This window comes from Dermacentor albipictus, chromosome 3 (genome assembly GCF_038994185.2).
Source record: "Dermacentor albipictus isolate Rhodes 1998 colony chromosome 3, USDA_Dalb.pri_finalv2, whole genome shotgun sequence".
Taxonomy (NCBI): Eukaryota; Metazoa; Arthropoda; class Arachnida; order Ixodida; family Ixodidae; genus Dermacentor; species Dermacentor albipictus.
In genome coordinates this window covers 185,540,470-185,566,736 of record NC_091823.1, presented here as the reverse complement: position 1 = coordinate 185,566,736, position 26,267 = coordinate 185,540,470, and the positions used below count along the sequence as shown (strand labels likewise).

Below are 26,267 nucleotides of genomic sequence, written 5' to 3'. Positions count from 1 at the left end.
CCAGTTACCATGAACAGATGCCACGCACATGGAGAGGATATCACCGAGTGTGCGGTTAAATCGCTCGGTGAGCCCGTTAGTCTGGGGATGGTACGCCGTGCTTGACCAAAGAATAATATGGCATTCCGAAAGCAAACTTTCGACGACTTCGGAGAGGAAGTCACTGAGGAGTTCTAGAGGTGCGCCGTGTCGAAGCACGAAGCGATGTAGGACGAAAAAGGCTACATCCCGCGCTGTAGCACTTGGTAAAGCAGCAGTTGCGGCGTAGCGTGTCAAATGGCCAACAGCAACTACGACCCACCGATTGCCGTCTGGTGTCATGGGAAGCGGGCCGTATAGGTTGATTCCGACGCTATCGAAGGGTGTGGCAGGGCATGGGAGTGGCTGCAAGGCAACTGACGGGCGTAGAAGTGGTGATTTGCGGCGTTGACAGTAAAGCCAGCACCGAACAAACTTTAGTAGTTTGTTCGGTGCTGCGCCAGTAGTAGCGGCGGCGAATTCGTTCGTACGTCTTGAAGACTCCGGCATGGCCACACTGCGGATCGTTGTGGAAAGAGGCACATATTTGTGACCTTAAGCTGCGGGGAATCACCAGAAGCCACCGAAGGCCTTCAGGAGTGTAATTGCGTCGGTGGAGCAGCTGGTCACGAATGGCGAAATGAACTGCTTGACGTCGGAGGTTTCGGGATACAGTGATGATCGATGATCCAGATAGATAGTCGAAAAGAGAAGCAATCCACGGGTCACGGCGTTGCGCGGTAGCAAAGGAGTCCCTGTCAACAGATGACAAGGTGTGCGGAAGTTCTTCCGCAGGCCGAGTCTGGAGGTAAAGGTGAACGAGACAGGGCGTCGGCGTCTGAGTGTGCGCGTCCGCTGCGGTAAACGACGCGAATAACGTACTCCTGGATGCGCAGTGTGCAACGGGCTAGGCGGCCAGTGGGATCTTTGACGTTGGCGAGCCAACAAAGCGCATGGTGATCTGTGACCAAGTCGAATGGGCGCCCGTACAGGTATAGTCGGAACTTACCAAGGGCCCATACTAAGGCCAATAACTCTTTTTCGGTCACGCTGTAATTTGCCTCTGGCTTCGTCAGCGTGCGACTCGCATAGGCGACTACGTATTCAGGATAGCCGGGCTTTCGTTGTGCGAGGACGGCGCCGAGATCGACCCCATTGGCATCTGTGTGTACCTCAGTTGCAGCTGATTGGTCGAAATGGCGAAGAATAGCTGGGGAGGTGAGAAGAGGACGCAGCGTAGCAAAGGCGGAGTCACATGCAAGGGACTAGGAGGAGAGGGTGGCGTTACCGCGTAGGATCTTAGTCAATGTCACCATGATCGATGCAAAATTCCGAACAAAGCGCCGGAAGTATGAGCATAGGCCCACAAAGCTTCGAAGTTCTTTGATGGTCTGAGGCTTCGGAAACTCAGCGACTGCTCGACGTTCTGCAGGATCGGGTAGAACGCCCTCCTTGGACACAACGTGGCCTAAAGTGGTGAGCTCTCGCGCGGCGAAGCGGCACTTCTTGAGGTTGAGTTGGAGGCCGGCGTTCGTTAGACAGGTCAAAACAAGTCTCAAGCGGAGCAGGTGAGTCGGAAAATCAGGTGAGAAAACCACGACACCCTCGAGGTAACACGCAGGCCACGCAGCGTAGTGTCCATGAGTCGTTCAAAGGTGGCCGAGGCGCTACAAAGCCCGAAAGGCATCGTTAAATTCATACTGTACTGGAGCGCAATATCATGCCTGGAAGTCAACCAGTGCGCATGTGCAACACGCCCACTACTTATCGCAGTGCTCCTTATATACTCGGCTGCGTTTCGGAATAAAGTGCTTTTTGTTATGTGCTACTCGTCTGTTTTACATGGTGTCAGAAGTGAGATCGGCAGTTAGTTCCTGCCCATGCGGCAAGTTTTTCCGTAGGATCACAGCTTAACAGCAGCAATACAGCAGTAATAATTCCCCCGTAGGAGACAAGTGCTCATCCGGAACGACAACCACGAGCCACGATGATGACTAAACTCTGCTACCATCGCCCAAGCCGCTTGACGTTACTGGCCGCATTTTCCACAACTGGAGCATTTGGAAAAGTGAGTTCGAACTTTTTGCAACAGCGACACGGCTGAGTCTACAGTCCCAGGATGTTGAGGCCGCTACATTTTTAATGACTATCGGTGAAGATGCAAAGCGTGTTTACCGCACCTTCAAATTTGAAAACGAAGAGCAGAAGAATGATCGGAAAGTTTTAATGCAGAAGTTCAAACAACATTACAGACCACTTACAAATCTCACCTACAACAAGTTTCGGTTCGGTTCAAGGAACCAGCGCGAGGGCGAGTCAGTTAAGGAATGGTTCACAGAACTGAAGACTCTAGCTGCGCCGTGTGAATTTGGCGAGACTGAAGATAGACTTCTACGCAGCAGAATATTCCTTGGCATAAGAGACAAAGAACTGCGGCAGCGAGTTATTTCTGAAAATCCCAACTACGCAAAAACGGATTAGATTGGCCGTGCTAAAGAGCAGAGCAAAGAACAGGCCGCTGAAATCCGAGGCAACCAGGGCAACAGCACTCCTTTTGTATCGGAAATGAACATTGACGTTGCAAAAGCAAAGACTGCCACCTGCCCGAAATGCGCCTTAAAACATCAAAAAGCGGCACGATGTCCAGCAACAGGGAGGTACTTTAAAAATTGTAACGGCCGAAACCATTTTGGTAGTGTATGCCGCACACGAAGCTCGAAAACATGGCCAGAAAGACAGCACGTGCAACAGGCAGAAATGACTGGCGATGAAGATCAGGCTAGCGGCGACGCATACTTTCTTCAACCATTGGAAGTTCAAGCTGTTAAGGGTGACGAGCACTGGGGGTCGGTGTTAAATGTGGCTGGTATCATGACCAAATGTATGATAGACACAGGGGTGAACTGTTGTGTTATGCCAGAAACGGTCTTTCGAAAGTTATCCACGGCGCCAGCGCAGAACTGTTAGGCAACCTTGCGTACGTTTTTCGGCCACACAGAACAAGCAATCGGAAAGATAAACCTGCTCGTCTCTAATAAGACTCAAAGCACCGAGGTTACGTTTTTCATTGTTGTCCAAGATCTACAAGTTAAATTAAGCGGACACGTCGCTGAGAAACTGGGCCTGATAAAACGCATAGATGCCGTCAACGAAGTGTCCGAGGTCATTTTATCTGGCTTTGAAGACATCTTCCAGGGACTAAGACAACTTGAGGGCATCGCCTATCGCCTGCAGCTGAAGCACGATGTACGACCAACCATAAAACCAGCGAGGAGAATTCCCGTCGCCCTCCAAGAGCCCGTGATATCGAAGCTCGACAAGATGGAACGCAATGGCGTCATTGCATTGCTTTGCGTCATTGCTCCTGGTGTAGTTATATGGTCGTAGTACTGAAAAAGGATAAGGTACCATATGCCTACATTGGAAGACGTACTGCCGAGGCTGCAAGGAGCCAAATATTTTTCCACTCTCGATGCCGCGTCAGGGTTCTGGCAAATAAACCATGACGAAGAAAGTTCGCGCGTTTGCACCATGAGCGCACCGTTCGGAAGGTACAGATTTCTGCGCATGCCATTCGGCATCACATCAGCACCAGATGCTTTTCAATGCACCATGCAAGAGGTCGTTGGAAGCTTGGCTGGCGTAGCTGTCGTAATGGACGATATATTGGTCTGGGGAAAGACAAGGCAGGAGCACGACACGAACCTCACCGCCTTATTTGAACAATGTAGGGAACGCAATCTAAAGCTCAATAAAAAGAAGTGCCAATTCTTGCAGGCCAGTGCACGTTACATGGGCCACCTCCTCACCGCGGAAGGCCTGTCACTGGACCCAGACAGGGTTCAAGGCATCATGCAAGTTCCACCACCGAAGAACCGTAAGGAGCTTCAAGTGTTCCTTGGAATGATAAACTTTGTACCTCGGTTCATCCCAAACCTGTCGCTCACATCTGCACCTATACTGGAGCTACTTAAGAAGGTCGTCGCTTGGACGTGGACAGAAGTGCAGGAAAACAGTTTCCAAACGTTACGAGCTAGTCTATCCACAGGACCAGTCCTAGCATACTTTGACCAGTCCAAGCAAGTGAAACTTTCCGGGGACGCGAGCCAGTACGGTGTCGGAGCATTCATTTTGCAATATGACCACCCCGTTACCTATTCGTCCCGCTCCTTAAATACCACACAACAGCGGTATGCACAAATTGAAAAGGAAACCCTAGCCATAGTTCATGGCTGCATGAAATTCAAGGACTACATACTCGGACAACCACTAGTCATGGTAGAATCCGACTACTGACCACTGGAATCGATTTTCAAGAAACCACTTTGCGATTGCCTTCTTCGCCTTCAACGCATGCTCCTCACGCATACAAACCGGGAAAGAAACTGTCTTTGGCCGACGCACTTTCGCGCGTTCCTTGCAAAACAGAGCTGGTGGATGAAACGGAACAATTTCAAGTCAATGCTATTTCTTCGTTACCTGTTTCAGATAAGCAGCTGCTCAGTATCAGAACGGAGACTGATAAGGAGAACTTCACATTGGCCTAGTTGGTGTTTACTGCATGTCATATTGACCTCAAGTAAAGACGGGGACAGAGGGAGAGAACACATAAACAGCATGGGCGGTGACTTTATTTTATTTAGTAAATAAATAAATAAATAAATAACGTCTTTATTTGCGGTCAATATGATATGCGATATGGAGACTGATAAGGACACTTTCATGACTGACCTCTGCCGTTACCCTAGTACAGAGTGGCCCGAAAGCAAGCAGCAGCTGCCGGATGCCTTAAAACCATACTGAAGCTACAGTGATGAGCTACACGTCGAGGATGGGCTGCTTCTCAGATGCAACAAGCTTGTAATTCCTCCATCAAAACGCAAGGTAGCTCTCGGCCTGCTCCACGCTGCACATTGTGGCGAAGACAAAATGAAGGCGAGAGCAAGACAGGTAATGTACTGGTCAAACAAGAACGCCAACATTTCTGATATAGCGAAGTCATGCGCTGTTTGCGACAAGTACAAAAAGGAAATGCAAGGCTGCCCATGCTGAGCCACCAACTACCGAGTTTGCCATGGCAGGTTGTCGGGGTCGATCTTTTTCACCACGAAGGCAATGATTACCTCATAGTGGCAGATTCTTACTCGTTTTCCTTCGAGTTTCGCAAACTTTATCGGACTACCGCTGCTGCTGTGATCAACGCAATTGCAGAAATCTTCGCGACACATGGCATTCCCGCCAAACAGTGCAGTGACAACGGCCCTCCCTTCAACAGTGCAACTTTCCAAGCATTCACAAGTCTATATCAGCCACACCTTTTTTAGCCCATACCACCCGCGCGACGATGGCTTGGCAGAGCATGTCGTTCAGGAGGCTAAACATCTCCTAAACAAATGCCGTTTTCCACCCTTGAATTCTACAGTACGTTGTTCGAGTGGCGGAATACTCCGAGGGACGAACAGCTGCAGTCGCCAGCTCAAAGGCTCATGGGATGTCACACCAGACGCCAACTCCCGATTCTCAACTGTCACTTACAGCCCAAGACGATACCCACGAAAGCAGTTCGTCAGCGGCAACAAGAAATACGACACAAACAGCGTTCCTACTACAACAGAACGACACGGATTTTCGGAGACCTTCATAGCGGAAACAGAGTGTCCGTCTACGACACACACAGCAGAACGTGGGCCCCGGCCAAAGTAACTGGTCCTGCAGGGCCTCCGCGATCCTACGTAGTGGCTACAGACAGTGGACAACAGTTACGTCGTACGAGAGAGCATCTCAGGGCCACAGATGCTGCTCAGCCTGCTAAATCACAAGCAGAAACCCCAAGACAGGCGCGCCAAGTACCCCAGCAGACGCAATTCAAGCCCCACTTCGAAGAAGTGAACGGGTACGCCAAGAGCCGCAACGTTATCCACTTCCAGAATGTAAATAGCAAAGCAATCTTTGTTTGCAAATGAAAATGTTCATCAATGTTTCTTTCTCTTTTTTCCCAAAAAGGGAAGAAGTACTGGAGCGCAACATCATTCCTGGAAGTCAACCAGTGCGCATGTGCAACACGCCCACTACTTGTCGCAGTGATCCTCATATACTCGGCTGCGTTTCGGAATAAAGTGCGTTTTTTACCTGCTGCTCGCCTGGCTTACACATATATGCCGTCAGGCGTAATGAATGCGGTTTTCTGGCGATCGGCCGCAGCCATCGGCACCTGCCAGTACCCTGAATGCAAGTCGAGGGGCGACGAGAATTCTGCTCCCTGAAGACTGTCGAGGGCGTCGTCGATGCATGGCCAAGGATAGACGTCTTTGCGCGTTACCTTATTTAACCGACGCTAGTTGACGCAAAAGCGAATAGACCCGTCCTTCTTGCGAACGATAACGACAGGAGGTGCCCAGGGACTGTGCGAAGGTTGAATAACGTCACGGCTCAGCATATCTTCGATTTGGGTGCTAATGACACGACTCTCTTCGGCAGAGACGCGGTACGGACGTTGACGGAACGGCTGATGTGAACCGGTGTGAATGTAGTACTGCACTTCCGACGTGCGGCCTAGGTGAGGTTGTGAAACGTCGAATGAACTTCTAAAGTAGTGCACTACATCAAGAAGGTCGACGCGTTCCGCAGGTAGGAGGGTATCGGTGAGGGCACTCGAGAACGCATCCCTGGACGTCTCCTCAAGCGCGGAAATCGAAGATGGTTGGCCTGAGTCGTCATCAAAAGAGTCTCCGGGGGCGTCAACGAGAAACGAAGAGTCGAGGAGTTCCACGGAGGCAAGGCATTCACCAACGAGCAACGTAATAGGCGCACAGAAGGGATTGTAAAAGTATATATTGCTGCCGCTGCCGGCCATGTCAAGCGTTGCGAAGGGTAGTGGGAGAGATCTACGGCTCGTGAAGAAGTGGGACGGTGCGAAGAGGACCGTTGCATTAGGGATGGCATCGCAAGAGACGGGTACGTTGGCGAAGGAGCCATGTGGAATATATTTGTCCTCGCCCACGGTAAGTTTAGAAGGGCGGTCACAATCATCGTCCAAGGGTACGTCACAAGGGGAAAATTTAACTTCGGCGCGCGTGCAGTCGATCATGGCTTTATGACGGGATAAGAAGGCCCATCCGAGGATGCCACATGCGAGCAGGTAGGATGAACAATACACTCGACGATGTAAACAATGCCGTGAATAAGCACACGTACAGTACAGGCTGCGTGCGGAGGTGACGTGCTGCGGGCTTGTCGTACGAAGCGACAGTCCAGAAAGTGGCGTGGTCACCTTGCGCAGCGAACGGCACAGTTTGGCGGCTATCACAGAAACGGCTGCGCCGGTATCCACAAGAGCGAATGCAGAAACACCATCTACACAAACTTCGACCACGTTAGCAGGACAAGCGCGAGGACTTAGATAGTTCGAATGGGGCACAGTTCTTGCCTCTTGCACTGCGACTTCAATTTTCCTGGTCAGGTGGTACGTGTCGCCGACGCATTGGGGAGAGCGAGCGTCGGCGAGAGGATGGCGAGCGACGCGAAGGAAATTCTTGGAGGTCAGCACGAGCACACGGTTGGGGGAAGGAGTGGCGTATTGGCGAAATGGCTGGCTGCCGTACTAGAAGGGCCGAGAAGCGTCGCCGAATGCTTGAGGGCGGCGGCGGCAATATCGGGTGACGTGTCCGGCAGTGCAGCAAAAATAGCAGAAGGGACGATTGTCAGGCGTCCTCTAAGGATTAGCTCTCGGTGTGGTCCCAGATGCAGCATGGGCTTCCGGTGGCGCCGGTTGGGACTGGGCCGAAAAAGACGCCGGCGGAGGCCTGCGTACTGCCTGAGCATACATAGAGGCGAAGCCACAGGCAGGACTGGCTGCGCATAGGCGAGAGGCGTGGTGACAGGCTGCACTGCCAGCGCAGAGTTGAAATTCGCGGCTGCAGGCGGCTGGTGGTGTGCGGACGGGACAACTTGAGCGACCTCTCCGGAAATGAGAGTGCGGAGCGTGTTTGGAAGACGGGAGGTGGGCTCCTGAGTGAGGGGGACTAAAGAAAGTTGGCGGGCACCTTCCTCACGCACAAAGTCCTTGACCAGCTGAAAGAATGAGGATGGGTCGTACATGCTGTCAAGGCTCGCCAACGAGTCGTCGCTCCGCAGAACACGCCGAGTCGAAGCACGTTGCTTCCTTAACTCATCGTAACTTTGGCATAGGCTGACGACTTCGAACAATGTGCGCAGATTCTTGGCTAGGAGCATCTGGAACGCGCCGTCATCGATGACCTTAAGTATATGGTGAATTCGCTCAACTTCGCACATTGCGACGTTGACTCGTTTACAAAGGTCCGCGCGACGTCTTCGATGTAGCTCGTGAATCTTTCTGCTGTCTGCAGTGATCGGACGCGCAAGCGTTGTTCAGCGCGCAGCTTGCGAACAGCGGGTCGGCTGAACACTTCCGTAAAGGTTGTCATGAAGATTGACCATGTGGGCACGTCACTTTCGTGGTTGTAAAACCAGAGTTGGGCAACACCAGCCAGATAAAAGATGATGTGGGTTAATTTCGCTGGATCATCCCACCTGTTGTGCGCGCTCACCCGTTCGTATGACACGAAGCAGTCTTCTACGTCTTCGTCGTCGGCACCACTCAAGGTCTTGGGGTCGCATCGTCGTGGAACGCAGGTGCAGCTGACCGATTGTGGCGTAGGTGCCGTTTGGATGAGCTGTCAGTCATGGCAGGTGGTAGCATTCTTGATCGCAGCTCCAGGGTCTCAAGCGATGGGGTTTGAGTCTCAGAACCTCCACCAATTGACAAGATGTTTATTGGCGGCTCATAATGCGAAGGCACAGCGACCGGGAACGGCGAAACAGCCCGAAGCCAAAAATATGTCAGCAATCAACAGCGCGAGCCGAGCCGAGCCGTGCGTTGGCGATGCAGCTGTGCCAGGAGACGCGTCTTCTTCACACACGCAACAAACCTGATGATTCTTAACTTCAACTTACATTTGAAAACAATGCATTTGAACGTGTTTCTTTCTACAAGTCTTTAGGTGTCCTTCTCGAAGAACACTTGAGCAGGTCCCAGCATATCAATAAAATTCATGCGAAAGTATCTAGGTCACTCTGTGTGCTCTACAAAATTACAAACCTGGTTCCCAAATGGTTGAAATGGCAGTTATATTACACTATAATACATTCTCATCTTCACTATTGTATACTGATATGGGGAACAACAACCACAACTAATATTATGACGTTGATAACATTACAGAAAAAAGCTATACGGTATCTCGAAAATCTCTCGTATAACGACCATACAGGTTTGTATTTTTTCGAACACTCTGTTCTAAAAGTGAAATCACTTATATGAGTTGAAATTGCTTTCTTATGTCTATAACGAAATCAGCTCGATCCTTATAAATATCTTGAATTGTACTCTAGTAGCAATGTGCCTTCAAAATTAAGGCACGACCATTACAGAACTCCACTTGTGAGGAGCAACTACGGAACCCAAATGCTTTCATACTTAACTCCCACGCATCGCAACAGACATACACAGGTCATAGAACTTATTCATAAATGCGTGTCCCTGAACTCTTTCAAAAATAATGTTTAAGTTTACCTCCTTTTCTGTTCTAAGAATAAATAGGTTGTGTATACAGAATTTTTTATGATCCTAGGGTTCCTTATTTGTACGAATTTCCCTTTAAGATTGTAAAAGCTTGTACATTGTTCGGTTTTTTCCTTTGTATAAAGCTCTGTTGTCTATGTAGCGGTAGTTTATTATGTTCTTTCTGTTGCTACATGCTCTGAGTGTGGGTATTCGGGTGCTTGGGTCCTGTCAGGCACAGCACATCTGCCTTTTGCCCTTGCATCCGAGACCTTGTTGTCTGAAATAAAGATTATTATTATTAATATTGTTATTATTATTGTTATTATTATTATTATTATTATTATTATTATTATTATTATTATTATTATTATTATTATTATTATTATTATTATTATTATTATTATTATTATTATTATTATTATTATTATTATTATTATTATTATTATTATCTTGGAGCTTCATACGAGCTTCACATGCTGGTGGTGCTGCCGCAGTCGGCAAACCCCATCCAGCACCTCCACCTGGCCTTCCACCCTCTAGAATGAGTGCTCATGGTAAGTGGGAGGATATGCTTCATTGTGAAACAGACCACATGTGTGTTTTTATTAGATTTCACTACATATCAATACATTTCACTAGTTTTCATTAGATTTCACATGTGTGCTCATTAGATTCACATTCACCAATTGCCTGTGCCCTCGTAAACTCAACGATGCAAAGCTATTTACGCAGCACAGAGTATTGCCTAGTATTTCTTCATCAACGGTAAACGAATATTTCTAAGAATTGCAAACACACCTCATTTGAATATATCGCGATTATAATTTCGTTTGCTTCGAGCAATCGCTGATTTCCACTATCTAAATCAAGAGACGAACTTTACACGAGCAACAAATGCAGGTGCTGCTCAAGCACTCGGGCCGCGCCGTCCAGCACCTCCACCGGCCCATCCACCTCCTGGAATCAGTCCTCCCGGTAAGCGGGATGGCATGCTTCATTCTGACGCTAAATCACGTTGCTGTATTGCTCATTAGATTCACATTGAAATATTCTGCAACGCCCACCAAAACTCAACGATGTGAATCTATTTACGCTCGAAAGATTATTAAATGGTATTTGTGCATCAATGGTCAAGGCATTTTTCTAAGAATTTAAAACACACTGCATTTCAGTATATCGCTATAATCGTTTCGTTTGGATTCTAGCAATCGCTCATGTGATGTTTCACTATCTAAATTAAGAGACATCACCTTCGAACTTTATACGAATTTCACATGCAGGTGCTGCTGCAGTGGTTGGGCCACCCCGTCAAGCACCTCCACCTGGACTTCCCCCGCCTGGAATCAGGCCTGCCGGTAAGCGGGATGGCATGCTTCATTGTGACCCAGACCACATGCGTGCATTACATCAAGTTGCTGTATTGCTCATTAGATTCAAGCTGACAAATTGCGCACCACTCTTCAAAACTGAACGACCCGAATCGATTTCTGCACGAAAGTGTATTGTGTATCAGCATGTATTGTGTATCAACGTGAAAGTGTATTTCTGTATAAACGGTAAAGGCATATTTCTGAGAATTCCCAAGTCACCGCCTTGCAATATAGCGCGATAATCATTTCATTTGCGTTCTAAGGATCGCTGATGTAGTGCCCCACCTTCTAAATCAAGAGACGTCACCTTCGAACTTTATACACACTTCATATGCAGGTGGTGCTGGCATAGTCGGGCCACCCCCTGCGGCAGTTCCACCTGGCGTTCCACCACCTGGAATGAGTGGTCCTGGTAAGCGCTAATGCATGCTTCATTGTGACAAAGACCACATGTATGCTTTACATCATGTTGCTGTAGTGCTCATCAGATTCACGTTCATGAATTGTACAGAACCCTTGTAAACTCAACGACACGAAACTCTAAGAATTGCCAAGACACCGCCTTTCAATATATCGCCATAATCGTTTCTTTTGAGTTCTAAGAATCGCTGATGTATTACTCAGCCATTTAAATCAATGGAGAACCTTAGGGACTCATACAAACATCATATACAGGTGGTGCTGCAGTAGTCGGGCAGCCCCGTCCAGCACCTCCACCTGGCCTTCGGCCGCCTGGAATCAGTCGTCCCGGTAAGCGGGGTGTCATGGCTAATTGTGACGCAGCCCACATGCGTGCTTTACATGAACTTGCTCTATTGCTCATTACATTGGCATTGACGAATTGCGCTACGCCCTTGTAAACTCAACGATGTGAAGCTATTTACTTACCAAAAAGTACCGTCTTGATTTTATGTGTCAATGGTAAAGGCAAATTTCTGAGAATTGCAAGGACAACGCCTTTCAATATATCGGGATAATCGTTTTGTTTGGGTTCTAAGATTCACTGATGTACTGATCCACCATCTAAAAAAAGAAACATCACCTTCGAACATCATACGAGCCTCACATGCAGATGGTGCTGCAGCAGTCAGGCCGCCCCATCCGGCACTGCCTCCTGGCCGTCCACGAGGTGAAATGAGTGGACCCGGTAAGCGGGCTGGCATGGTTCAGTGTGACGCAGACCACAGGTGTGCTTTACATCAACTTGCTCTATTGCTCATTAAATTCGCATTGACCAATTGCGCTACGCCTTTTAAACTCAATGATGCGACGCTATTTACGCAGCAAAAAGTAGTCTTGCATTTCTGTGTCAACTGTAACCTATATTTTTTTAAGAATTCAAAGGCACCGCCTTTCAATATATCGCGATAATCGTTTCGTTTGCGTTCTATGTACTGATTCTAGGTTCTAGGAATCGCTGATGTACAGGTTCACCATCTAAAGTGGGCTTGGCAGCAGCCCTCAGGCGCAATGCTCAAGATCTCATTTTGCTTCATTGCGCAGGTTTTGACCCTCTTGCTGCACGCACAAGCGTTTTCTCTCGGTCAGGGATTCTCCCGATCTCCTTCTTACCAAGCGAATGACGTTGGCCACGAGCATCCAGCACGAGCTCACCTTTGCTTGATAACCGACCTCTTCATGACTTCCGGCAACGTGTCTGCGCCTGCGCTATCAACAGTAACGTTACATCAAGGGGACACCACGGTCTATACAAGAAGCTTCCTATCGCTGCTTGCAACCAGTGGACTTGGCCGCAGCACCTCGGTTCCAATGCTCAAGAACCCATTTTGTTTCATTCCACAGGTTTGACGCTCGTGGTGCCCGCACAACCGTTTTCTCTCGGTGAGGGATTCTCTCGAGCTCCTTCTTACCAAGGAAATGACATTGGCGTCGAGCATCCAGCACGAGCTCATCTTTGCTTGATAACCGACCTCTTCATGACTTCCTGCAACGTGTCTGCGCCTGCGCTATCAACAGTAACGTTACATCAAGGGGACACCACGGTCTATACAAGAAGCTTCCCATCGCCGCTTGCAACCAGAGGACTTGGCCGCAGCACCTCGGGCACAATGCTCAAGAACCCATTTTGCTTCATTGCGCAAGCAAGTAACTACTTATCTGCCTACTGCTATCGTAGCGACAACCTCGTTTTGTTGCTGCTGCCCAGCCAACTACGTATAAAGAGTGTTTATGCATACTTTTTTTTCCCAAGACAATTTTTTTTAATGCGGTGATATTCAATGAAACCCAGGCTCAAACATCACTGAAAGCAATATGCTCCAGCAGGTCCTATTTTGTGAAAATTCTCTGACGTCGTCTGTCCATGACATTCTTACAAAACAGGGCTCTTTTGAGGAAAAAATAGTTGGTTTAGACCGAGATAATAAAACATTTGGGAGACATGGTGGCAACTCATAATCATCAGCCTCGTTACGCCCACTGCAGGGCAAAGGCCTCTCCCATACTTCTCCAACAACCCCGGTCATGTACTAATTGTGGTCATGTCGTCCCTGCAAACTTCTTAATCTCATCCGCCCACCTATTTTTCTACCGCCCCCTGCTACGCTCCCCTTCCCTTGGAATCCAGTCCGTAACCCTTAATGACCATCGGTTATCTTCCCTCCTCATTACATGTCCGGCCCATGCCCATTTCTAATTTCTTTATTGCAACTAAGATGGCATTAGCTCGCGTTTGTTCCCTCACCCAATCTGCTCTTTTCTTATCCCTTAACGTTACACCCATCATTTTTCTTTCCACAGCTCCTTTCGTCATTCTCAATTCAAGTAGCACCCTTTTCGTAAGCCTCCAGGTTTCTGCCCCATAGGTGAGTACTGGTAAGACACAGCTATTATACACTTTTCTCTTGAGGGATAATGGTAGCCTCTGTTCAGGATCTGAGAATGCCTGCCAAACGCACCCCAACCCATTCTTATTCTTCTGATTATTTCCGTCTCGTGATCCGGATCCGCCGTCACTACCTGCCCTAAGTAGATGAAGTCCCTCGCCACTTGCAGTGCCTCGGTACCTATTGCAAATTGCTGTTCTCTTCCGAGGCTGTTAAACATTACTTTAGCTTTCTGCAGATTAATTTTTAGACCCACTCTTCTGCTTTGCCTCTCCAGGTCAGTGAGCATGCATTGCAATTGCTCCCCTGAGTTCCTAAGTAAGGTAATGTCAGCGAATCGCAAGTTACTAAGGCATTCTCCATTAACTTTTATCCTCAATTTTTCGCAATCCAAGTCTCCGAATACTTCCTGTAAACACGCTGTGAATAGCATTGGAGAGATCGTATCTCCCTGCCTGGCGCCTTTCATTATTGGGATTTTGTTGCTTTCTTTATGGAGGACTGCGGTGGCTGCAGACCCTCTATAGACATCTTTCAGTATTTTTACCTACGGCTCGTCTACACCCCGATTCCGTAATACCTTCATGACTGCTGAGGTTTCGACAGAATCAAACCCCTTCTCGTAATCAATGAAAGCTATATATAAGGGTTGGTTATATTCCGCACATTTCTATATAACCTGATTGATAGTGTGAATATGGTCTATTGATGAGTAGCCTTTACGGAATCCTGCGTGGTCCTTTGCTTGACAGAAGTCTAAGGTGTTCCTGATTCTGTTAGCGATTACCTTAGTAAATAGTTTGTAGGCAACTGACAGTAAGCTGATCGGTCCATAATTTTTCAATTCTTTGACGTCCCCTTTCTTATGGATTAGGATTATGTTAGCGTTCTTCCAAGATTCCGGTGTGCTCGAGGTCATGAGGCATTGCGTATACAGGGTGGCCAGTTTCTCTAGAACAATCTGCCCACCATTCTTCAACAAATCTGCTGTTACCAGATCCTCCTCAGCTGCCTTACCCCTTTTCATAGCTCCCAAGGCTTCCTTTACTTCGTCCGGCGTTACCTGTGGAATTTCGAATTCCTTTATACTATTCTCTCTTCCATTATCGTCGTGGGTGCCACTGGTACTCTATAAATCTCTATAGAATTCAACTTGGCAACTATCAATACCGAAAAGCAGAAGTAGGGCATGTGAGGTCAACTAATAATAAACTGGAAGCTACTGTATGATACCCGTTTACTAAAACTGACGACTTGAATAATAGAAGCCGTAGGAAAAGCTTACTTACTTACGGCATAAGATAACAGGAAAGGGAAACACAGACGCAAGTTACGGACAAAATAAAGGACATTCTCAGCGAAAAACTTAAGAGTTACGATAAAGAACATGCAAAGATACCACCGAATGGGTAGGAAATCAAGCAGGTAAATTCCTGTCATCCTAAATATGTATGGCTGCCGAGAGAAGACTTTAATAATGAAGGAATGCCGAAATTGAAAGGTTCATTATATTCACTCAGCGAAGACTACTCGATAAGAATTTGTGATATCATAAAGAAATTATGGGAAAGCTCGTCACAGCAAAATAATAATGGCGCTAAAGTTAAGCTGGTTTTTCATAAGTTAAGCTTTAGCGGGGATGTTTGGATGGGATAATGCAAAAAACAAGCGATATAAAATCCCGAAGAACCATAAATGACTCCCTAATGAGACGAGTCCTGCGTTCAAAATCTTAAACATAAACTGTCGTAGCGTCGTCAATAAAGCTGTAAAACTTCAGGGCATGCTGTTCTCACATGACGCAGACGTCGCCATGCTTAAGGAGACATGGTTGAGCAGTGAAATATTTGACAGTGAGTTTGTTCCTAAGGGCTATAAGGTCTTTCGGGGTGACCGCGACAGAAGAGGTGGAGGAGTGGACATTTTGTACATTAATACAACTTTTTAGTATGCCCGATCCGCAAGATATTGAAGCTGTCTTTTGCGAAGCATACGTCAACAAGGTCCGCTTCATCCTTGGCGTCTTTTATTGGCCTCCAAACTCTTCTGTCGCGCTACTTGAAAACTTAAGGGAATATATGCACTGCCATATAAAATGGGATGACAGAATACTACTGGCAAGGGACTTTATATTCCAAACATTGATTGGCACACCTTTTCATTGCAATCTGCTCACAGTGTTAATAACACAATCTTGGATATTGTATTCACGTTTGACTTCCTGCAAATGGTAAATGATTTCTCGAGAGTACAGTGAGCCATAGGCCCAATTCTAGACTAATTTTTTTGTAAGTGGCACCTCACAAAATACGATAACCTGTGAAGTAACAAACGGGATTTCTGATCACAAAGCTGTCCTGTTGAGCTTGTCGAATGTCTACCCTGATCGCAAAAACAGTGTTCATTTGATTCCCATTTTTTTCTCGTGGTGATGATGAATCTATTTTGGATATGTTTGCATTCTACTTCGATGACTTCAGAAACAGCACTTGCAATATAAATGACCTATGACTTTCCTTTAGGGGAATTGTCTCCCAATGTATCCACCGCTTTGTTCCCAAAATCGCAAAATCTTCTTTGCAACGTAACCGATGGATTTCTCGTGGGACGTTACGCTTACAGCGAAAGCTTAAAAGGTTAAAAACGAAATCTAGGAAAATTGTAACCTTAAAATCTGTTGTAGAAGGCACTTCAGAACAACAAAACAGAAAATAATTTGCGACAACGAAAAATATTATTTTGACAGCGGCGGTTTTTAATTTGCTATTGAACGTTGATACTAAAAATTCACCAGGACCAGATAATATACCAAACACGCTTTTAAAGCGTTATGCGGAATGGTGTGCTAAGTACCTGTATGCCATATTCACCAGATCTTTACGCGATGGTTCCCGACCGGATGACTGGAGGACAGCCGAAGTCAAACCTTCACATAAATCGCGGCAAAAAGCACACATACAGAATTACCGATGGGAAATCTCTTACATCTGCATCATGCAAAATTTTAGACCATATAATCCATAAACTTATATTAGGTTTCTTAGACGAGAACAAGGTACTTACAGATGTCCAACATGGTTTCAGGCATAGGTGTTCTACAAGTACTCACTTAGTTGAGACGGTTCACGATCTCGCACAGGCGATCAATGAAGGGCAAAAATTAAATCATGGGGTTTTACGTGCCAAAATCACTTTCTGATTATGAGGCACGCCGTAGTGGAGGGCTCCGGAAATTTCGGCCACCTGGGGTTCTTTAACGTACACCTAAATCTAAGTAAACGGGTGTTTTCGCATTTCGCCCCCATCGAAATGCGGCCGTCGTGGCCGGGATTCGATCCCGCGACATCGTGCTCAGCAGCCCAACACCATAGCCACTGAGCAACAACGGCGGGTTCAATGAAGGGAAGTAAACAGATATTGCGTTCATGAATTTTCGTAAAGAAGTGAACAAGGTGTCACATAACAAGTTATCCATAAATTAGGGTATTACATAAAAAAAATGAACAGATACTTACTTGGATCAGAGCCTACCTTACTGACAGACACCAATTCCTCACCTTAAACAACGCTTGTTCTAACAATGCAGCGGTTGCGTCTAGGGTCCCCCAGGGATCTCTTTTGAGACAACTTTTATTTCTATTATTTATTAATGACATAGTCGCAGAACTTTCAGTTTCCGTGAAACTTTATGCAGATGACTGTATTTTGTATGAAAAGATATGTTCTTTTGATGATGATGATGATGATGATGATGATGATGATGATGAGCTTAGTTACGCCCACTGCAGGGTGAAGGCCTCTCCCATACTTCCCCAACTACCCCGTACATGTGCTAATTGTGGCCATGTTGTCCCTGCAAATATCTTAATCTCATCCACCCACCTGACTTTCTGCCGCCCCCAGCTACGCTTCCCTTCCTTTGGAATCCAGTCCGTAACCCTTAATGACAATCGGTTATCTTCCATCCTTATTACATGCCCTGCCCATGCCCATTTCTATTTCTTGATTGCAAGTAAGATGTCATTAACTCGCGTTTAGTGCTTCGCCCATTCTGCTCTTTTTGTTCCCCTTAACGCTACACCCATCCTCATTTCCATAGTTGATGATCAGGTGCGTCTAAATAGTGACATGGCAATGGTCATTGCTTGGTGCGCACAATGGCAAATATCTATTAATTTTGAAAAAACTGTTTTTGTCAGAATCACACATAAGAAAGAACCTCTTCAATTTGCATAAACAACGTATCTCTGCCAGAGGTAAGAGAGTACGAATATTTAAGCCTATCGATAACCAATGAGCTTTCCTGGACAAAGCACATAGATACTGTTAATGGAAATTATTTGCGTGAATTGTTTTTCTTGAGGATCTCACTGAAATCATCTGCGTCTAGTGTTCGTTTACTGGTGTACAATTCCTACGTTCGTCCGTTGTTGGAATATGCCGTACATATTTGGGACCCATTCGCTTTAACCAATAGTTAAAAAATGGAACGTGTACAACATAAGGTAGTTAGGTTTATTTTCAATTTAAACGGCAGTGTCTGTTAGTGAGCTCGTAAGGCGCAGTGGATTACCCGCGGTGAATGTGTGCAACCGTATCTGCAGATAAGAGTTCCTCTTTCAACTTTTAAACGGCAATTATAACGTTAATACTTCCAAGTAATTTACTTACTCATCATGGTGTAACACGAGACGTGGGCACGCTTTATCAATGACCCCCATAAACGCACGGTATACTGTTTCAAGTATTCTTTTTTATGCGAAGCATGTTACGAGAGCTCAACCCAGCTCCTCAGGCGCGGCGGTGTCGCCTTGAAACCACGTGACACCGTGACGTCACGACAGAGGAGAAGTGACTTTTGGCTCAACTCTTGCAAGACGGGCTGGGTGGGAATCGAACCAGGGTCTCCGGAGTGTGGGACGGAGACGCTACCACTGAGCCACGAGTACGATGCTTCAAAGCGGTACAAAAGCGCCTCTAGTGAATGCGGTGTTGCCTTAGAAACGAGCTGTTTCTAAGGCGTGCCTCTCTTGCTCAGGCGCACATTTCGTTGCCGCGCCGAACGCTGCTTTGCTCGACGCTCACCGCGTCCAATGCGGGGCGCGTAGTCGCTGCCCTGTAGCCCATTGTCTTACACCCCTTGGCGGGTCGACGGGAACGCTGTCGCGTTCCACTCTTGAAGGCGAAGCAGTAATGCATGAGTTGTTTCTTCGTCTAGCCGAACCAAATATAGCCAAGCAACAGCAGTTCACCAGGCTAAACAGTGGTTCAACAACTAAAATAAAGGCTAGTATGCTTCGCATCCTGGGCTTAACCTTACCTAAGCCACAGCCATTTTTTTTTGCTAGGACAATGACAGACTGAAATAATCTTAATTCTAATATTGTTAACCAGAATTCCTTATCAACGTTTGTTAAATGCCTGCAAATGTTATGAATTTATACGCGTTATTTCCTTCTATGTTATGTATTCTTTACCAATTTTGAAAAATGCCTGCATATCTGCTTAATTTTGTATGTGTTTACATGCTTGCATATTTCTATGTATACGCACCCTGATATGATCTGATTCGAGATCGCAGTATCTATAAATAGATAAACAAATAAATAAATAAATAAATAAATAAAAAGACATCAGCATAGATCTTTGTACGAGTTTAAATGCAGGTGGTGCTGCAACAGTCGGGCCACCCAATCCAGCACCTCCACATGGCCTTCGGCCGCCTGGAATCAGTCGTTCCGGTTTTCGGCATGCCATGCTTGATTGTAACGCCTTCCACATGTGTGCTTTACATCAAGTTAATGTATTGCTCATTAGATTCACATTGACCAATTTCGCAGCACCCTTGTAATGTCAACGATACGAAGCTGCGTACGCACGAAAGAGTATTGTCTGGTACTTCTGCATCAACGATAAAAGCATATTTGTAAAAATTGCAAGAACAGTATATCGCGATAATCTTCTCGTTTGCCTTTTAAGAATCGCTCATGTGCTGCTTCACCATCTAAATCAAAAGACATCACCTCCGAGCTTTATACGAGCTTCACATGCAGGTGCTGCTGCAGCATTCGGGCCGCCCCGTACAGCACCACCACCTGGAATTGGTCGTCCCGGTAAGCGGGGTAGCATGGTTCATGGTGACGCAGACTTCATGTGTGCTTTACATCAAGTTGTTGTAGTTCTTATCACATTGGCATTGACCAGTTGCACTACATCCGTTGAAACTCAGCGATGCGAAGCTATTTACGCAGCAAAAATAATTTTCTTGAATTTCTGTATCAAACATAAAGGCATATTTCTAATTGCAAGAAACCGCCTTTCATTATATCGCGATATTTGTTTCGTTTGGGTAACAACAAGTGCTGATGTAATGTTCCACCATCTTCTTCAAGAGACTTAGATTCCTGCAGTGGCTTTAGGTGCCTTCCATATCCACAAACATTCACCTGTCTGTGTAAGCGAACATCTTTGCTTCTGCACAGCCCCTACCTGGATTTTTTAAATTGTCCTATCTAAAGCAGGCAGCAGTTTTGCTCACCATTTTTTTCGTTTCTTTTCTGTTTACCTATGTTTACCACGTTCGCGTGAAAAAACAGGCGTGACACTTGTGCGTGGCTCACTTGATAAGATCGGAGGGTGTGTCGATCAACATAAACAGTTGGAAGTAACGCTTCTCCGCGTCCTTCGTGTCTTCTTTACGCGTATGTGAATCTCTGGAGCTGTTCTTCGAATATGCGTGTCAGACCAACTATCTAGGTCCCTCTAATCATCACCTCCGAACTTTATACGAGCTTCACTTGCAGGCTTTGCCCAAGTACTCGGTCCGCCCCGTCCAGAACCTCCACGTGGCCTTCCACCACCTGGAATCAGTAGTCCCGGTAAGCCAGATGGGATGCTTCATTGTGACGCCGACCACATGTGTACTTTACATCAACTAGCTGCATTCCTCTTTACATTTCCATGCACCAATTGCGCTACGTCCTTTTAAACTCAATGATGCGAAGCTCACAAGCGTCACAATGTGGGTTTGTTGGTAATGCGTCTTCAAGGGGGGTATGGTACCGCAATTAAAAGACAACAAAAAAGAAGATACACAAGGACCCACACAGTGCTGTGTGCATCCTCGTGTGTCTTCCTTTGTCCTGTCTTTTATTCGCGCTACCATACACGCCTAGATGATGCGAAGCTATTTAGGCAGCAAAAAGTACTGTTTTGCATTTCTGTATCAACGATAAAGGCATATTTCTAAGCATTGCAATCGCACCGCCTTTCAATATATCGCGATAATCGTTTCACTTCCGTTCTAAGAATCCCTGATGTACTGCTCTAAAATCCAAATCAAAAGAAATCTCCTTAGACTTTTATACAAGCTTCATATTGACACGTATACTTATCTTTATCGGGCAACCACGTTTCGCAGCCTAACAAAAGTAATCGCACAGCGTGGGACGCGCCTGTATGTACCGAAGTTTCTGGAACGTTTTCGATGCTTCTATCTGCTGTCTGTTGTCGCTGAACGTTATGTTATCTGATTGCATCACTTGACGCGAATGGTGTAGAACTTTGTAGAAGGCATGCGGGTCCGAACGATTAGTCTGGAACATTCGATGACTGCTCTATAAAAGCCGACGCGCTTAACCCGCTGATCAGATTTTCGACGATCGCCGAGCGTGTTCGCCGCCATCGTTGCGCTTTAAGTGTAGCCTGTTTTGTGGGCACAGGTTCGCCCAATAAAAGCTAGTTTTGCCTTTCACAGTACTGCTACTGTGTTCTTTAACGTCACTACCACGTGACATCTGGTGGAGGTGCTAGTGCGTTCATGTACCGAACGCCCCCGCAAAGTCGCGATCCAAGCCCAAAGCCCGAGGACAAAACTAACATCGCCGAAGACCAGCGTGCTAGCCGCAGACTGCAAAGACTGCCCCCAGAGCACGGACTTCTGCCTGAAACGACAAAGAAGATAGTGATCAAGACAACCCAAATGGCTGCCCCAGTGTCCCCCGTTATCCTACAGCAACCTCGGGACCCACCAACTTTCCATGGAGCAGCAACTGAGGACCCGGAATACTGGCTGGAGACGTACGAGCGAATCGCGACTTTCAACAACTGGGACTCCGACGACAAGTTGCGGCACGTATACTTCGCCCTAGAAGACGCCGCCAGAACGTGGTTCGAGAACAGGGAGTCGACATTGACAACATGGGACCTGTTCCGTACCGGCTTCATGCGCACCTTTACAAGCGTCGTGCGCAAGGAAAGGGCCGAAGCCATGCTGGACGCCCGAGTGCAACTACCGAACGAGAACGTTGCCATCTTCACGGAGGAAATGAAGCGTCTCTTCCGCCACGCCGACCCGGATATGCCCGAGGAGAAGAAAGTCCGCCTTCTCATGCGTGGTGTGAAGGAAGAACTTTTCGGCGCAATGGTACGAATCCCACCGAAGACCGTAGAAGAGTTCCTTCGCGAGGCAACCAGCATCGAGAAGACACTCGAGATGCGAAACCGGCAATTCGACCGCCGCACGAACGCGGCAAAGTACGCCGGACTTCAGTCACTGGCCACCGACGACCTGCGCGAGACTATCCGAGCTGTCGTGCGGGAGGAGCTACAAAAGCTGTTCCCATCATCACAGCCTCAGCTGGCTTCGATTGCCGATGTCGTGCGTGAGGAACTCCAACAACAACTTGGAGTAGCCCCTGAATCGCCGCAGAGCGAGCCGCAAGCAATGACCTACGCCGCCGTCGCACGCCGTCAAGGCCCCCCTCCGCGACCGCGCCAGGGCCCTGTCACGCCGCAGTTTCGTCGTCCGCCGCCGCCGCCGCCGCCAGCACGACCACCCGTCGCCCAGCGCACCGACCCGAGGAAGACAGACGTTTGGCGCGCTCCTGACCACCGCCCGCTCTGCTACCACTGCGGGGAAGCCGGCCATGTGTACCGCCGATGCCCATACCGGGAGATGGGACTGCGAGGTTTCGCCGTTAACGCGCCGCGGCCACAGATTGGCGAACGACCTCGCGATGTCGCCGACTACCTCGCCGCCACTCAGTGGAGCCATCGACGAGCTTCCCGTTCGCCGTCACCAGGCCGCTACCTGTCGCCGCAGCGCCGACCATACACTGGCCCAGCCCGCGGCCGGTCCGTCAGCCCATATCCGGAAAACTAAAAGCAGCAACCGATGGAGGTGCGGTTGCTGTTCGTCGAACTGACGAAGATCCTCCGCCGCCGACGAAGACGACGAAGCAACCATCTCGACGACCTAATGACGACACGCCGCCGTCCCGACGAAGTCAGGAAGCCAAAACTACACCGACGAAAGACGACTTGACGACGCGACGTTCAAGCTTCAGTTTAACACGACGCAGCCGTGATCCGACGCCAAGACCCAACTGCAACGCCAGACAAAGAACCACCGACCTCGACGTGCTTCTCGACGGACACGCGGCTACCGCCTTAGTGGACACAGGGGCTGATTACTCCGTCATGAGTGGACACATCGCCGCCCAGCTGAAGAAGGTTAAGACTGCATGGGAAGGCCCTCAAATTCGCACCGCAGGAGGACACCTCATCACGCCGACTGGAATCTGCACGGCAAGAATAACCATTCATGACCGAACTTACCCTGCCACTTTCGTTATCCTCCAACAGTGTTCACGAGACGTCATTCTCGGTATGGACTTCCTGAACCAACACGGCGCAATCATCGACCTGAAGTCACAGTCAGTAACGCTGTCGGAAGATAAAGCGATACCGCCCGAGAGCCCTCGTAGTCACCATGCCTTGAGTGTGCTCGAAGATCAAGTGAGCATCCCGCCTCACTCCAGCATTGTTATTTCGGTCGGCACCGAAACACCCGCTGACGTAGAAGGCGTCATCGAAGGCGACCAACGTCTTCTGCTCGACCGTGAAATTTGCGTCGCAAGAGGGATCGCTCGACTGCACGGAGGAAACACGAAAGTGTTGCTGACAAACTTCAGCAAGGAGTTCAAGCACATCAACAAGGGCACGACCATCGCATACATCGAGGAAATTGTGGAAACCAGCGATGCCTTTGTCCTCTCGGATTCTGTCGCATCTACCCCGACGACTGTAGTTCCCGAGCCAGACTTCGACATAAGTCCAAGTCTCCCCGTGATTAAGCAGCAACAGCTCAGAAGTCTGCTTCGACGATACAAAAGCTGCTTTTCGACGTCATCGAGGATTCGACAAACACCAGTCGCAAAGCATCGCATAATAACCGAAGAATGCGCTCGACCACTACGCCAGAGCCCTTACCGAGTTTCGACGCGGGAACGTGAAGCTATAAGAGAACAAGTCGACGAAATGCTGCGCGACGACATCATCCAGCCGTCGAAAAGCCCGTGGGCATCCCCTGTTGTCCTGGTAAAGAAAAAGGACGGAAGCCTACGTTTCTGTGTCGATTATCGTCGACTGAACAAGATCACGAAGAAGGATGTATACCCTCTCCCACGGATAGACGACGCATTGGATCGGCTCTGCAACGCTAAATACTTCTCGTCGATGGACCTCAAGTCTGGCTATTGGCAAATAGAAGTCCACGAAAGAGATCGCGAAAAGACCGCCTTCATCACCCCAGACGGCCTCTACGAGTTCAAGGTTATGCCATTTGGACTGTGCTCGGCACCTGCAACGTTCCAGCGCGTCATGGACACGGTTTTAGCAGGATTGAAGTGGCAGACCTGTCTCGTTTACTTGGATGACGTCGTTGTCTTCGCCGAAAATTTCAACGACCACCTTAGGCGGCTTGCAACAGTACTCGAGGCCAACAAGTCATCAGGGCTCACTCTGAAGCCAGAAAAGTGCCGCTTCGCCTACGATGAGCTTCTGTTCCTTGGCCACGTCATCAGCAAGTCTGGAGTCCGCCCCGACCCGCAGAAGACAGCTGCCATCGCAAAGTTCCCGCAGCCCACCGACAAGAAGGCAGTGCGTAGATTTCTTGGCATGTGTGCTTACTACAGGCGATTTGTCAAGGACTTTTCACGCATCGCTGAGCCGCTGACACAGCTAACTAAATGTGACATTGAGTTCAAGTGGGAAACGCCGCAGGCCGACGCATTTGAAGAACTCAAACGACGCATGCAGACTCCGCCCGTACTTGCGCACTTCGACGAGCACGCCGATACCGAAATTCACACTGACGCCAGTAGCCTAGGCCTCGGTGCCGTCCTAGTCCAGAGAAAAGATGGACATGAACACGTGATAGCTTACGCTAGCCGGTCGTTGTCAAAAGCGGAAGGCAATTATTCCACAACGGAAAAGGAATGCCTCGCCATCGTTTGGGCTACAGCGAAATTTCGCCCCTACCTATATGGCAGGCCATTCAGAGTGGTCAGCGACCATCACGCGTTGTGTTGGCTAGCTAACTTAAAAGACCCTTCAGGACGGCTGGCACGGTGGAGCCTCAGACTACAAGAATACGACATTACTGTAACATACGAGTCCGGACGAAAACACTCAGATGCCGATTGCCTATCACGCGCCCCCATTGACCCGCCGCCGCAAGATAACTAGGATGACGACGCCTTCCTTGGAATAATAAGCGCGGAAGACTTCGCTGATCAACAACGAGGGGACCCGGAGCTAAAAGCCCTTGTCGAGTATTTGGAAGGGCGCACCGACGTTGTCCCTGGGGCATTTAAGCGTGGACTATCTTCGTTCACGCTTCAAAACAACCTACTCGTGAAGAAAAACTTTTCACCAGTCCGCGCCATCTACCTTCTTGTTGTTCCGTCGGCGCTGCGTCCAGAAGTACTGCACGCCTTACATGACGATCCAACCGCTGGGCACCTCGGATTCTCCCGGACGCTGTCGAGAATACAGGAAAGGTATTACTGGCCGCGTCTGACCGCCGACGTCGCCCGTTACGTTAAGACATGCTGAGACTGTCAACGACGCAAGACACCACCGACAAGGCCAGCAGGGTTACTACAACCGATCGAACCTCCTCGTCGACCATTCGAGCAGATTGGGATGGATTTGTTGGGGCCGTTTCCGACGTCAACATCCGGGAATAAGTGGATCGTCGTGGCGACGGACTATCTCACCCGCTTCGCTGAAACAAAAGCTCTACCGAAAGGCAGCGCAGCCGAGGTGGCGAAATTTTTCGTCGAGAACATCCTGCTGCGACATGGCGCCCCAAAAGTCCTCATTACCGACAGAGGAACGGCTTTTACAGCAGAGCTCACCCAAGCCATTCTGCAATATAGCCAGACAAGCCACAGGAGGACAACTGCCTACCATCCGCAAACGAATGGTCTCACGGAGCGCCTGAATAAGACCCTCGCCGACATGCTAGCGATGTACGTCGATGTTGAGCACAAGACGTGGGACGCGGTCCTGCCGTATGTAACCTTCGCTTACAACACGGCGGTGCAAGAAACAACACAGATCACGCCGTTTAAGCTGGTTTACGGCAGGAACCCGACGACGACG

The 26,267-nt window shown here is 48.3% G+C and overlaps 1 protein-coding gene across 50 annotated transcripts in view; it reads left to right on the top strand.

The window, feature by feature from the left end:
* The window catches only part of LOC139057671 (collagen alpha-1(I) chain-like), a 309,476-nt gene that overhangs the window by 219,751 nt on the left and 63,458 nt on the right, over window positions 1-26,267 (top strand). For 41 of the 50 annotated variants that reach the window (XM_070536321.1, XM_070536335.1, XM_070536333.1 and 38 more), the window contains exons 6-12: window positions 10,502-10,576; window positions 10,882-10,956; window positions 11,309-11,383; window positions 11,647-11,721; window positions 12,044-12,118; window positions 19,871-19,930; window positions 20,621-20,695. In XM_070536321.1, coding sequence (XP_070392422.1) covers window positions 10,502-10,576; window positions 10,882-10,956; window positions 11,309-11,383; window positions 11,647-11,721; window positions 12,044-12,118; window positions 19,871-19,930; window positions 20,621-20,695 — 510 coding nt within the window. Of the gene's footprint in view, window positions 1-1,532; window positions 1,587-10,501; window positions 10,577-10,881; window positions 10,957-11,308; window positions 11,384-11,646; window positions 11,722-12,043; window positions 12,119-19,870; window positions 19,931-20,608; window positions 20,696-26,267 lie in introns of those variants that run through there. The other 9 variants (XM_070536330.1, XM_070536328.1, XM_070536324.1 and 6 more) reach the window with 8 other exon arrangements.